Genomic DNA, 12,034 nt, shown 5'->3' on the forward strand with positions numbered 1-12,034 from the left:
GACCCGTCGGCTGAACCAGCACTAGACGATTCGTCTAGTAGTACATCCCTAGGTCCGGAACCATAGTTTGATGGAGACGGGCTGTGCGAACTGCCCTTGGGATAACTTCATTGGCCCTTGGATAGTTCAAAGCCCGGAGGGGTAGCGGAAAGTGAAAGGTCATGATGTCGTCTATGGTTGCTCATTGGTAGTAGATCATCGAGTCATAGTGGGACATGATCCCAACCATCGCGTCATTGATACCCACTAAGTTGGAGAGAATGAAGCGAAGGTGGTAAGTGAAGGGTGAAGCTGAATGAAGGGTCATCAGGTGGTGGGGAAGGACATGGTTGTAGTCAAGTGAAGGAATGCGACTATCAAGTGATGGTCGCCTTTGTCTAATGTACGGTCACGCATTAGGCAAGAGAGCAAGAAAAAAAGACGACGCAAGTTGAGGAGGGGAAGCGCCATCATGTGCCCAACTCAAAAGGCTGCAGATGTCCTGCATGAGAGAGCTTCACAACAATCGGATTCATACCGAAGAGTGAATGCATTGTGTTTTTCTGTTGGTACCTTACTTGGTACTTCTTGTCCCTTCTTCACCTGTCAGGCACCCTCTATTCTGACCTCAGATCCCTGTTTCATCCATTGTTCCCATTGATTCATTGATCCATTGATCTATTGATCCATCCATCCCTCTTCCCTACTTGACTTTCACCACCATGTCGCTCTCCGAAAAGAGCGTCATTTCCATCCCCCCGCCAGCCAAATGTGCGTCGGCTTCGACAAGCCCCAGAAGCACCCTGGTGGACGTCGAGACGACCATGCCAAAGTCTATCTCAGAAAAGGCGGATCGTGCTCTGACACAGAGCCCTGATAGCTTTGACCTGGAAGCCCAGGTCCCTAAGAAGAAGCCCTTCTCCTCATCTCGCTTTATCCTCCTCAATATCTACCGCCGTCTCTTTACATTGGTCTTCTGTGCCAACGTGGCTGTCTTTATCTATGTGATGACAGCAGATCGCAAACTACTGGCACTGGTGAACGCAACAGCTGCCAACTTACTCGCATGCGGTCTCGCACGCCAACCTCTGGTGGTAAACGCCATCTTCCTCATTGTATGCTCCATCCCCCGATCCGCTCCCTTGAGACTCCGCCGTATTACAGCAAAAGTCTACCACTACGGCGGAGTCCACAGCGGGTGCGGCGTGGCCTCCTTTATTTGGTATGCGGGCTTCGTGGGCTTGATGTCGAAGGAGTACTGGTCTCCATCGAGTGGCAAGTCCACGATCTCCGTAGCACCGGTCGTTGTGGCCTACGTGATTCTAGTCTTACTTCTCGCCATCATCGTCGTTGCTTACCCTGGGTTTCGGTTCAAGAAACATGACTACTTCGAATTGACACATCGTTTCTCTGGATGGTTGGTGGTGGCACTCTTCGTGGTGCTGCTCATGCTCTTTGTCAATGATTTTAGCCGGGCTGCCCATCAATCATTTGGTCGTTTTCTTATCGAGCTTCCAGCCTTTTGGTTCTTGATGGTGACCGTCGCTGCCATCATCCACCCGTGGCTACTGTTGCGGAAGGTCCCAGTCCAGCCTGAATACCTCTCAAACCATGCAGTGAGACTTCACTTCAACCACACCACCACTACATTTGGCAAGGGCATCCAGCTGGCAAGGCATCCACTGCGCGACTGGCATGGCTTTGCCACCTTCCCAGACCCCGAGGGCAAGACATTCTCAAGCCTCGTTTCCAAAGCCGGGGACTGGACCGCAGCCTGTATCAACGATCAGCCCACCCACCTCTGGAAGCGAGGCGTCCTGATCTATGGGTTTGCATACGCAATGAGGGTATTCAAGCGAGTGGTTGTGGTCACGACCGGATCCGGCATCGGGCCGTGCCTTTCATTCCTGGGCGATGACAACCGACCCAAGCTCCGTGTTGTATGGCAGACTCGCACTCCCCTGAAGACATATGGGCAAGGAGTACTCGACTTGGTCTCCAAAATGGATAACGACCCATATATCATCAACACCAGGGAGTCTGGTCGTATCGATATGGTGCCAATCATTCGCAAGCTCTACAAGGACTTCGATGCGGAAGCTGTATGCGTGATCAGCAATCCTTTCGTGACGAAGAAAGTGGTATACGAGCTCGAGTCCGGGGGCATTCCTGCTTTCGGGCCTATATTCGATTCATGATTTGTTTCTACAAATGTTGTTTTATTGTGTTATTTATTTGTTTTAGTTGTAAAAGCGCGAGGTTTGACACAGTCTGGAACTGTATTGTCTGTACATAGCATTCTTCTGCCTCACATATATTAGATTTCTTAGCAACATGATTTTCTTCGGAGTATTTCTACATCTGATCATAACTGTAAAGCATGGTTCGTAGGCCCTCAGAGTCTATCACCTCCAAACACACAAATCCTTTCTCGACCCTATCTATCCATTAGCCAAATCACCATACCAACTCTTCCAACAGAACACCCCATCCAATTTACCAGACCCAACATCTAAACCACCCAAATACAAACTATAACACAGCAAACCCCCAAGTAAAGAAAAAAAAAAAAAGAATTACACCAACTCACGACCCCAGACCACTTATACCAAGCCCCCCCAACCCAGCTACCATGAAATCCCCTAGACCAAACGCCCACGAACAAAACAAAAACCCGAACCCTCCAAAACCAATCTATCATATTTGCACATTGACGTATGTAGTAAAAACAAGAATCTGAAACCAAAACAAAGGAAGTTAATCCGAGTAAGGTTCCAGGCCGCAAACGGCCCGATGCCCAAACAATGGACATGACGAAAGCGGCGCGGGATGGGTGCTACAGTACCACCTTGGAAATATGTAGTATTTTTTATCTGATTACGCGTATGCCCTGCAGTATGGCCATGGTTGGTGAATATGTGGATTTGGTTAGTTTTTCTTTTTTTGGCATGGTAATTGAGTACCGGTGTTTGGGGGAGTGGTGGTCCCATCCATGGTATCCTGGGATGGGATTCGTGGATGGGCTGATTGGTGGCTTTGCTTTTGGGGATGTCACTAAGCTTAATTTGACTCACCTTGTTTTTTATATGTATCAGTCTATGTATGAGGTAAGGGGTAAAGGAAAGATTGGAATGGAGTTTAGATTATTGTATTGGTTTATTGTAATTATTAGTTAACCATAGGGTATGTGTATCATCTTGAGAAAAAGGAAAGGTATCCATCGGTATAGTATAAAAACGATTAACAAGGTCAAAAACCCTCAGCAGATGACGGGTATCATGAAAAAGGATATCTTCGTCCAGCCTGTAAAGAAACAAACAAACAAAAAAAGAATACAAAAGAAAAACTTTTTTTTCGGCCCTGGTATTTCCCCAAATATGGTCTCTAAGAAAAACAAAACAACAATGTTGATTAAGCGTCCGTTGTTCATGGTGATGTTGAAAGAAATTTGGTATTGGTTTCTCTGAGTTCAGGTTGAGGTCATTCGGTCGTGAGGAATCGTAACGTCGTGAGTGAAAGAAAGGAGCAAAAGAGATGGTCTACTCAGATGCCCGAGAGGCTCGCGAATCGGCGGACGGGGCTCGATTGCGGTTTTGTGGTGTCACAGGTTCGGCGATGAGATCGTCAGTGGTGAATCGAGATCGTCCGCGTGTTGAGAGAATTGAGCGAGCCGACGAGTGAGTAGAGTCGCTATCCAGCCGGAGCGAGTCCATGCGTTCCAATTCTTCGTACTCTGGCAGCGGGAGCGGAGAGCCGTGGTAGTCTTCCATGACACTGCTGGCATCGGGCTTTGTGTAGCCGGGGGGGCTAGCAGGAACATCCTCATACATCGGAGGCATTTCCTCGTCCCAGCTGATGCCGAGACCGCTGCGCTCAGTGACATGCAAGTGGAACTGCATGCGGAGCACACGCGCTGCGCCCGTAGGCGTGATGAGTCTGGTGTTGCGGTTAGGGCAGAATTCCTCGGCGACGATCAACTCGATAACGAGGTTGTGCTTGGCTTCCAGTCCACCGGAGGCCTCAAGATCGCACACAGGGTTGCAGGTGGGGTTGATGCTTGCCTCGAACTGCATGCTAATCTCGCCTCCGGCAGTATCGAAGTCGGTCTTCCAGCCCTCCTTCTCTTCGTTATGTCCGATGATTCGAGTTTCCTGGTGGAGGACGCCCTTGCCCTCACCACCAATCTTGTGCGCATGTTTACCACAGGCCGTGGAAACGATCTTCTGGTGTTCTTCGATACGCCACATCATCTTGCGCAAGCGCCAGCGGGTTTGGGTCTCCTCGCCCTTGTCCACGACTCCGCTCAGAGTCATCTGGACGGGGAACGTACCAATGGGATGAACGACCGAGGGAAGCACAATGCGGCCCGTGAGGTTAGTTGGAGGGAAGATACGGATTGAGGATTTGTCGTTTCCAGGTAGGATAGCGCGCCTGATATGCAAAGGCATCTGGAAGTTGTATTCTTCGCCGGTAATGTTTTGCCCATGGGCAGAGAGGTAGTACTCGATCTTTCCCAGAGATCCATTGCAGGAAGCGGGCAAATGACCGGGGAAGAGGTAGCTGAAAGGGAATTCGTGGTCGCCAGGCTTCAAGTGAAGCGGCTCTGTCAAGAAGTTCCAGTGGTTTAACTCCTCGGTTCTAGAGGCGCAGTTCGGACATTCTCTCGAGACTGGTTTCTTCGTTGTCATTCTGGTCATCAATCTCATGTCGAACTTATCGAGCGTAATGGCTTCAACCATTTCCGAGACAGTGATCTTCAAACGGCCGGAGAATAGCGCACCGGTCGAGTTAGCTGGGCTGCCGTAACAGACAAGTGGTGGCGATTCAACGACAACGTCCAACTTGGCAGTAGCACTAACGCCATGATCGCCTGGACGCTCCTTTGAACCGGATGAACGCCCATGATTGCGGCGCTTCTCCTTGCTGTGATCCCTGTGCGGGTGGATTAGATGATCGACCGCGAAAGACAAACGGCGCTCTGGAGAGCGTGCTCGTTCCAGCACATTTGCAGAAGGCTTCTTGTGGGCCACGGTGTTGGTGGGGATCTCATTAATAGAGGTAGATGAGGAAGAGGTGGAATGCGACGAGAAGGAGGTGTGGTGGTGCACGTGGGGGCGAACAAGGCTGGAAAGGAGGCGGCCGGGCATGATGATTGATGTGCACTTCTAGAGATTCGGTGCCGACCAAATAGATGCAAATAACGAGGAGGATAGGAAGGGTGGCTTCTCTAGTAAGAGAGCTATATAGTCTTGGGAGCGGTAGGTGACTATTGTGCAATTGGAAACAGTAATAGCGAGGTGTACTCGACTAACACTTCAGTATGCCCGTCTAGGTTCAGGATACAGTGCGGTGTTGTATAAGTTGAGATGTGAGGCTGACAACCCAGAACATAATCCTTCGGCAGTTTATGAAGCCAGAATGACGGGGATATGGAGGAATGCTAGACTCGGGGGTTCGGTGAATCGATGATGAGGTTCTAGTACTATGATATGAAATCGGGTTCCTGTTCCGAGTGAAGGTTGGATAAGAACAAAGTGTTGATGTTGTTCAGGTACAGTTCCAGATGAGAAGAATCAGAAAGTAGAAAGTGGGCAAACTGCTGGCTTTGAATGACTTCGGACAAGCTTTTCTTGTTAGTACCAAACTTCTTCCATATATACCATTGTTCCCTTTTTTACTAAAAATTGAAATTTTTTTCTTTTTCTTTTTCTTTTTCTTTTCTTTTCTTTTTAGTTGATTCTAGGAGGTTCCCACACCAATACAAGGTACCAATTATTTCTGGTCTGGCCACCCTAAAGCTCCGTCACTTCGATGGGGTCCAAGTGGGGCACGGCAGAAAAGCGTCATTGTGGATCTTACCATACGGTTACCATACTTTTCAATACGGCGGACGGAGTACCCTCGGTGCAAAAATAGCAAAGGATGGAAGGGCCTTCGCTTGCTCATGGCGTAGAAATTTCCCTGGGAGGGTATCAAACGTCGAATTTCAGCAGTATTGCGGTTGTCCACAAGGTAGTCCCTTATTGGCAGCTTGTGTGTTGAAATTACATCAGTCTTAACCATATACCTTATTCTAGAATAAGGTGGATTTTAGAATGTCCACTGGACATACTCGGCTGTCTTCAATCCCCAGATTCTAGAAACAGATCACGCAATCTCATGAAGAATAGTTACGCAAGATCGGGGATCAGTGATCTGGCTACTAGTCCGGTTACACTGCTCTCGTTTTCCCTCTAAGAAAGTGAGTCGGAGCAAGACCCCGACACCAACAACAAAGACTATGAGCATGTGAGGCCGACTGAGGGTTTGTTCCGCGGAGTCTAGTCTCCTCCGGCAGGGTAGTATGTCGCAAGCACTTGCAGCTTTTGCCTCTTTGCGCTCACATCATTTGACAACATACCGTAAAGGAATGACAAGGACTACACTAATGTACAAAGGATATAAAGATGTTCAACAAATGACGCTGCAGGATGCGTCCCTCGAAGCCCGTGCGCAGTGACTCACCTGAAGATTTGGGATCTCTAGTTGTTAATCCCCGGGACCGTCAAACCCTACCGGACTTGGATGTGATTCCCAGAAAGCATGCGCAATTCGGCATCCCTACTCCATACCTCGACTGTACACGAAGCGCTTTGACAGGTGGGGTTCGGCCGATAAAACCTCCTGACCATTCTTGAAGGTGTACCGAATTAACCCATGCCAAACTGGTAGACAATGCTGTCATGTCTCGTAGTCTCCAAGTCTTGCAACCAAGGCTCGCCATGCTGACTCATGTTCTAGACAGTGGACGACAAGTTCATCATTACAACAGCTCATTGGCTTGTTCCATACTTAGAAGATTGTAAGACACCAGTGCCACGACAACCACCATATAGATCGAGTTCTGGATCCATTGTCCAGTAACTTCCAGCAATAGCAATTGAACAAAGAGAGACAGGCTACGACAAGATAATAATTTGGGGTCCATGAACAAATCATCAGCCACCACAACATCCAGCGAAACAAACATACGATTGAGTCAGCAGGCGGTCCGGTTACCCGTTGCGCCTGATTCCCAGGGCGGCGCTATTTTGGCCCTTTTTGGCAGGTCAGCTGCCGTCATGGAACCATCACGTGGCGTCATGAAAAGATCTGAGGCCCGGCGCGCTTAGGCGGTCTGGCGTAAGTCTTGCTCATACAACCGGTGACCGGCACCGGTACACGGGTATACCGTACAATACGGCAAGCGGTTACGGCGCTAGTGGGAGATCCTCTGGAACTGTGATGCCGCTTTTCCGTTTTTTGCAAGATGGAGGGGCACAGTACCACCTGGAAGCTGACACTAAAATCCACCGAACCGGAAGCACGCCGCTCGGAAAAGGGACCGGCCAGAAAAAAAATTTTTTCTATACAACATTTTTTATTTTTTATTTTATTCTGTTTAAATTAGGTAGGCTCATGCGGTTGCAACATGGTCCGGCCCCACTACTCGCGGGAGAAAAAAGACAAAAAAATCTTTCTACACAGTAAGACTCATCTTGAAAGTTCATACCCCTTCTCTTTCCACGGGTAAAAATATCAGTTTCCGGGGGATACCCTCAGGTCCCAGGAGGACCTTGGACTTCGTCCTGAGATGGGTGATTTTGTTTGATACTGCGTAGTGGTCAGAGCGCGGGTCTCCTTGTGATTGCCCATATCTGGGCAAGCCTTAGCATATTGTGCCCTACAGGATCGGCGGTAGAAGGCACAATTTCGGAAAATTCCTGGACGCTCAGCTGCCCCTCGTTGGTCCGAATTTCTTGTTCATTTCCCCCCGCACTGCAGGAATTGAGCGTTTGCGGGGCATTGCATCATCGCTTGCTGGTGGTTTTGCGCAATGCTTCTTGGCTGGTGAATCATAAGATGAGAGATAATGGGGGGGGATTGAATTGTGGTCAATTCGTAGTTCGATAGCGGTCTGAAGAAGAAAGACGAGATTGACGAGGATCAGTTGATGTGCAACACATCACAACACTCGATATCGTTCTAGACGCAACCTTGCTGTCAGGGAGTGTGCCCTGTGCGTTGGTGGTCAACAGGGGAAAAGCACGTTTTCTGACGAATGGCTACCGCTTGCGCCATACTTATTACCTAACAGTTTCACCACCGCCACCGCCCATTGGAAGTCCTCATCCATGACTAAGGGACCTTATGCGCTTGGATTGATGATCAATCTGAAGATCTAAGGCGACATCATGTCTTGTTTCGCCATGTCTGTTGGTCGGCCCCCCGATGTGAGAGTTTCGGCACGAGTATGCTGGCGGATGGCCGACTCGATCATGCCATGAGAGGTCGGATGCCCATACGGCAACTATCTCAAGCTCTCCGACAGACCCAGTTCTCCCCGCAATGAGTACCTCGATGTTAATTAAGTCTACCCGGAGATTTACTATTCATACCATAGGAGGGGAATGGTTTGTTTCAGCGACCCTATTGGTTTCTGTGAGGGCCTCCTCCTATCATTCTATACCCCTTGTATGGATCTTGGCTATAATTGTCGGTATAGACCATTGCGCCCCTCCCTACACGAGCGCTGACTCGAGCGGCGCGTAATTGTTGGTTTCGAGCAGGCTTGGCAGGTATAAATCCACTTCCAACTGGGTTGATTTCCGGTTTACATATGGGGATCTACTCCGTAATCTCATATTGTCGGAATCTTACGCCAATCCCGACCCAATGCCCTGCGTACTCTATGCGGGACTGAGGCGGAAAGCGAAATCACCTCCAGCCTGGACTCTGTAGACAGCGTCAAATTGAGGGATTAATCTGCAGGACTTGAACACGTATTCACAATTGCGGTATTTATTGTGTACTAACACCATACGGAGTACACCTGCTAATATCAGATGCGGATGTATCTCCAGGGGGCCATTGCCTTGAGATCGCCGCTCGTCGTTAAAGGTTCCTTGCAAGTAAGCGACATAAAATTCCCGAGGGCGACACATGGTTGATCCGTCGGCGCTTTCCGCTGGAAAGCGAAACCTTATTGTCGACGCCTTCCTCCGTTTCCACGGACTATTCCCGGCCTTCTTCGACGGTTAGCGTAGGGCGCTCCGTTTCCATATTTCCTGTGTCACTAGCGCCTCAGAGTTTTCTCTCCCCTGATCAGATCGGGTTGGCATAGTGGCCGGACGCGCCCCGCTGATTGGTTGGATAATCGACGCTGTACGCCTCTCGAAGAACATTTCGGCTTGTACCGATAGTTTGCTCAACTACCAACTCCCTCGCCTGGTTAGATACTTTGTATTCCAACGTTTGCGGCTTAGTTGGTGGAGTGTATGGGCGTGAGAAGCGAGCTGGTATTGAAGTGACAGTTACGGACCTGTGTACGGAGTACGCACCGCCCTTTTCTGGGCTTTTTAGGGGACTTCAATTGCGCCATCTGTTGATTGGATTTATTACCTAATATGACTAACAGGCGGTATGGTACTCTGTCTAGACACCTTAGGCTAAAAAAGGCCTTAATCTATCGGAGTCTCCTACCTTGCAGTTGTAACGTGCCATGCTTGTCAGTCACCTGCTAATTCAGGTGTCGACGATCAGATTATCTTTGGCGTAGTCTCTGTCGGACTGCCGTCCCGACGTGTATACCACTACTAGCCGGATACCACTTCCGATGTCGCACGACCCAGGATATCATTTCCTGTTACACTTCATGGATCCTGTTCTAGATGTACTACTCCGGGATACCTCTCCGACATCAGGTATTCATCGGGCCGCGAATCTATTTCATGTGTTGTAGATGCCAATTCACAGCATACTGCTGTTTTCCGATGTATGTGCGACTGCCGCGTCACTAAGGATGACGTTCTCCGCTGCGGACAATACAAGTATATGGGCTTGGCGTACATACATGCAACTGGCCATGAGCAATGCTGCTCCGCTTGAACCCCTTACAGAGATGGATGCGCGGACATAGCTCCAACGTATCAAGACAACTACGTACTAGTATCGATCATGCAAGTCATGGCCCAGGGTCTATGAGCTCGGTCGAGTCAATCAAATACTCGATGTTGTGTTGCCGAGGCTCTTCAATTGGCGCGGCGGCTGTACGTCGCCTATACTCCTGATTCAATGATGGTTGGCTACAAGCGCCGAAGCTTAATGCACGTCTATACCGATGGATACTACGTTACCTTTCCCACATGGCGGGCGGAATCGCCGCATTGTGATCCACCGGTGGAGTCACATCTAGACAGGCACGGTTGTAAATGCTCGTTTTGACTGACGCTGTCCAAGTACGAATCTAAAGCACGTGTTGATGCTGTAGAACTGGGTTGAGTATTTTATCTGGCCGTAGCAATTTGACCGTCCAGAGACTTGATCTATTGATTTATGTAACTAACGATCTAGAACGTTTCGTTGCTCTTGGCCGTAATCTTTGACATTGCACGAACATCTCTATACATCTGATTAAGCAGTAGGGATCCAGAGTATACTAATTATGTTACCTGGGTAAATATAGTTGCTTTTGGTGCAATTACAGATAATTGCAATGTACCAAAATTATTTTGACTTGATAAAAGTAGTCAAGCAATGACAGTGACCATTGGACATATCTAGATGCTCACTAGAGTGCAAGGCAACTGAGGAGTCGACCGTTAATTCCTCTCCACTGGCGCAATTGCCTCCGGATATCCTACCCAGTCAAAGGTTCCCGACGACTTGGTCAACCACACATCTCCTGGGCTATAAGCACCTTGAGGGGCGCCATCCCCAAATAGCGTTCCGCTGAGGAAAGTATGCGGGAATCCTGGGTCAAACGTATACGCCGATTCGATCTTCTCAATCTCCTCAGTTGTCAACGTAATTCCAACCGCCGGCATCACCCCCTTGATATGCTCCACTTTCCTAGCACCGACGATGGGAAACACATAGGGTGTCTTCTGAAGAACATAAGCCAGAGCGACTTGCAGAAGCTCTACTCCTTTCGCATTGGCGACATTTTCAATCACACGGGAAACTTTCTTATCGTGTTCAGACAAAGGGATGAAATTCCGACCGTCGTTCCTCTTCTCGCGTTCTTTATATCCCTCCTCAGTTTGGAAGCGACCTTGATTCAGCACTCCATACGGACATAGGCCCATTCCTTCATCGCGGCACATGGGTATGATATCTCGTTCAAAATCGCGCATCGCTGCATTCCACATCCCCTGATACACGGTGAATTGCCGCAGGCCATGGTCGCGAGCGTACTGGTTGGCTTTCGCGACCACCCAGGCGGGGGTATCAGAGATACCCAGGTACAAGACCTTCCCCGAGACAACAAGATCATTCAGGCTGTGCATTAGCTCCGGGATCGAAACGGTGTAGTCCCACCAGTGCACGTAGAACAAGTCGATATAGGTGGTCTGAAGTTTGCGCAGCGACGCCTCGAGCGAGACACGCATTGACTTGGTTCCGTTCCCACCATAGTTGGCTTGGATCTTGTCCTTGTGATGACCTTGCCACGCGGTGGTGTATTTGGTTGCAATGACCATCTGATCCCTGTTTTGCCTGGCGGCAAGCCATTCACCCAGCCATATCTCGGATTGCTCTTCTCGGTATGCGTTAGCGGTATCGATGAAGTTCCCGCCCTGACTGACGAAATAGTCCAGGATCTCAAACGCGGCGTCCTTGCTGCATTCTCCGTATCGCTCTTTTCCTGCCGTGCCGAAGGTCATGGCACCTAGACATAGCGGAGAGACTCTGACGGACGCCGAGGGGGCGAGCTGTCGGTAGCGAGTGAGATGTGGTTGGGAAGACATGACGAAATGATGGGTTCTTCTTGGATGAACGGTTGTATAGGTTGAAATGACAAACTACTGGTGTATGGCTAATATATATATGGCCTTGAGGCAGGCATAGGCACAGGCGCAGTGATATCATGTACGAGGTTTTAATGATATATGTCCGCTAACTCCGCCGGAAACAACGTCTATCCAACTCCACATGATCTATATGCAATGGTTTGATGATATCCAAACACTGGATTTCCATCTATTTACTGCTACTTCGTAGATTTATTAGGGTTTCGGAATGCGATATGCGAGCTGCT

At 49.2% G+C, this 12,034-nt stretch overlaps 3 protein-coding genes across 3 annotated transcripts; 1 reads left to right on the top strand and 2 right to left on the bottom strand.

Moving 5' to 3' along the window:
* Nucleotides 1-701: 701 nt before the first annotated feature.
* Nucleotides 702-2,177, top strand: ANOM_011531 (integral membrane protein TmpA; the record flags this gene model as incomplete). Its single annotated transcript, XM_015556787.1, has 1 exon — nt 702-2,177. The coding sequence occupies one exon, from the start codon at nt 702-704 to the stop codon at nt 2,175-2,177; it is 1,476 nt and encodes a 491-aa protein (XP_015402057.1).
* A 1,341-nt stretch (nt 2,178-3,518) lies between these two features.
* ANOM_011532 (alpha-arrestin) lies at nt 3,519-5,126 on the bottom strand (the record flags this gene model as incomplete). The annotated part of the gene is made up of 1 exon (XM_015556788.1): nt 3,519-5,126. The coding sequence occupies one exon, from the start codon at nt 5,124-5,126 to the stop codon at nt 3,519-3,521; it is 1,608 nt and encodes a 535-aa protein (XP_015402059.1).
* Nucleotides 5,127-10,598: 5,472 nt separating this feature from the next.
* Nucleotides 10,599-11,744, bottom strand: ANOM_011533 (aldo/keto reductase; the record flags this gene model as incomplete). Its single annotated transcript, XM_015556789.1, has 1 exon — nt 10,599-11,744. One exon carries the CDS (start codon nt 11,742-11,744, stop codon nt 10,599-10,601), a length of 1,146 nt encoding a protein of 381 aa, XP_015402058.1.
* Between the last annotated feature and the right edge of the window lie 290 nt (nt 11,745-12,034).

This window comes from Aspergillus nomiae (genome assembly GCF_001204775.2).
Source record: "Aspergillus nomiae NRRL 13137 chromosome Unknown contig00490, whole genome shotgun sequence".
Taxonomy (NCBI): domain Eukaryota; kingdom Fungi; phylum Ascomycota; class Eurotiomycetes; order Eurotiales; family Aspergillaceae; genus Aspergillus; species Aspergillus nomiae.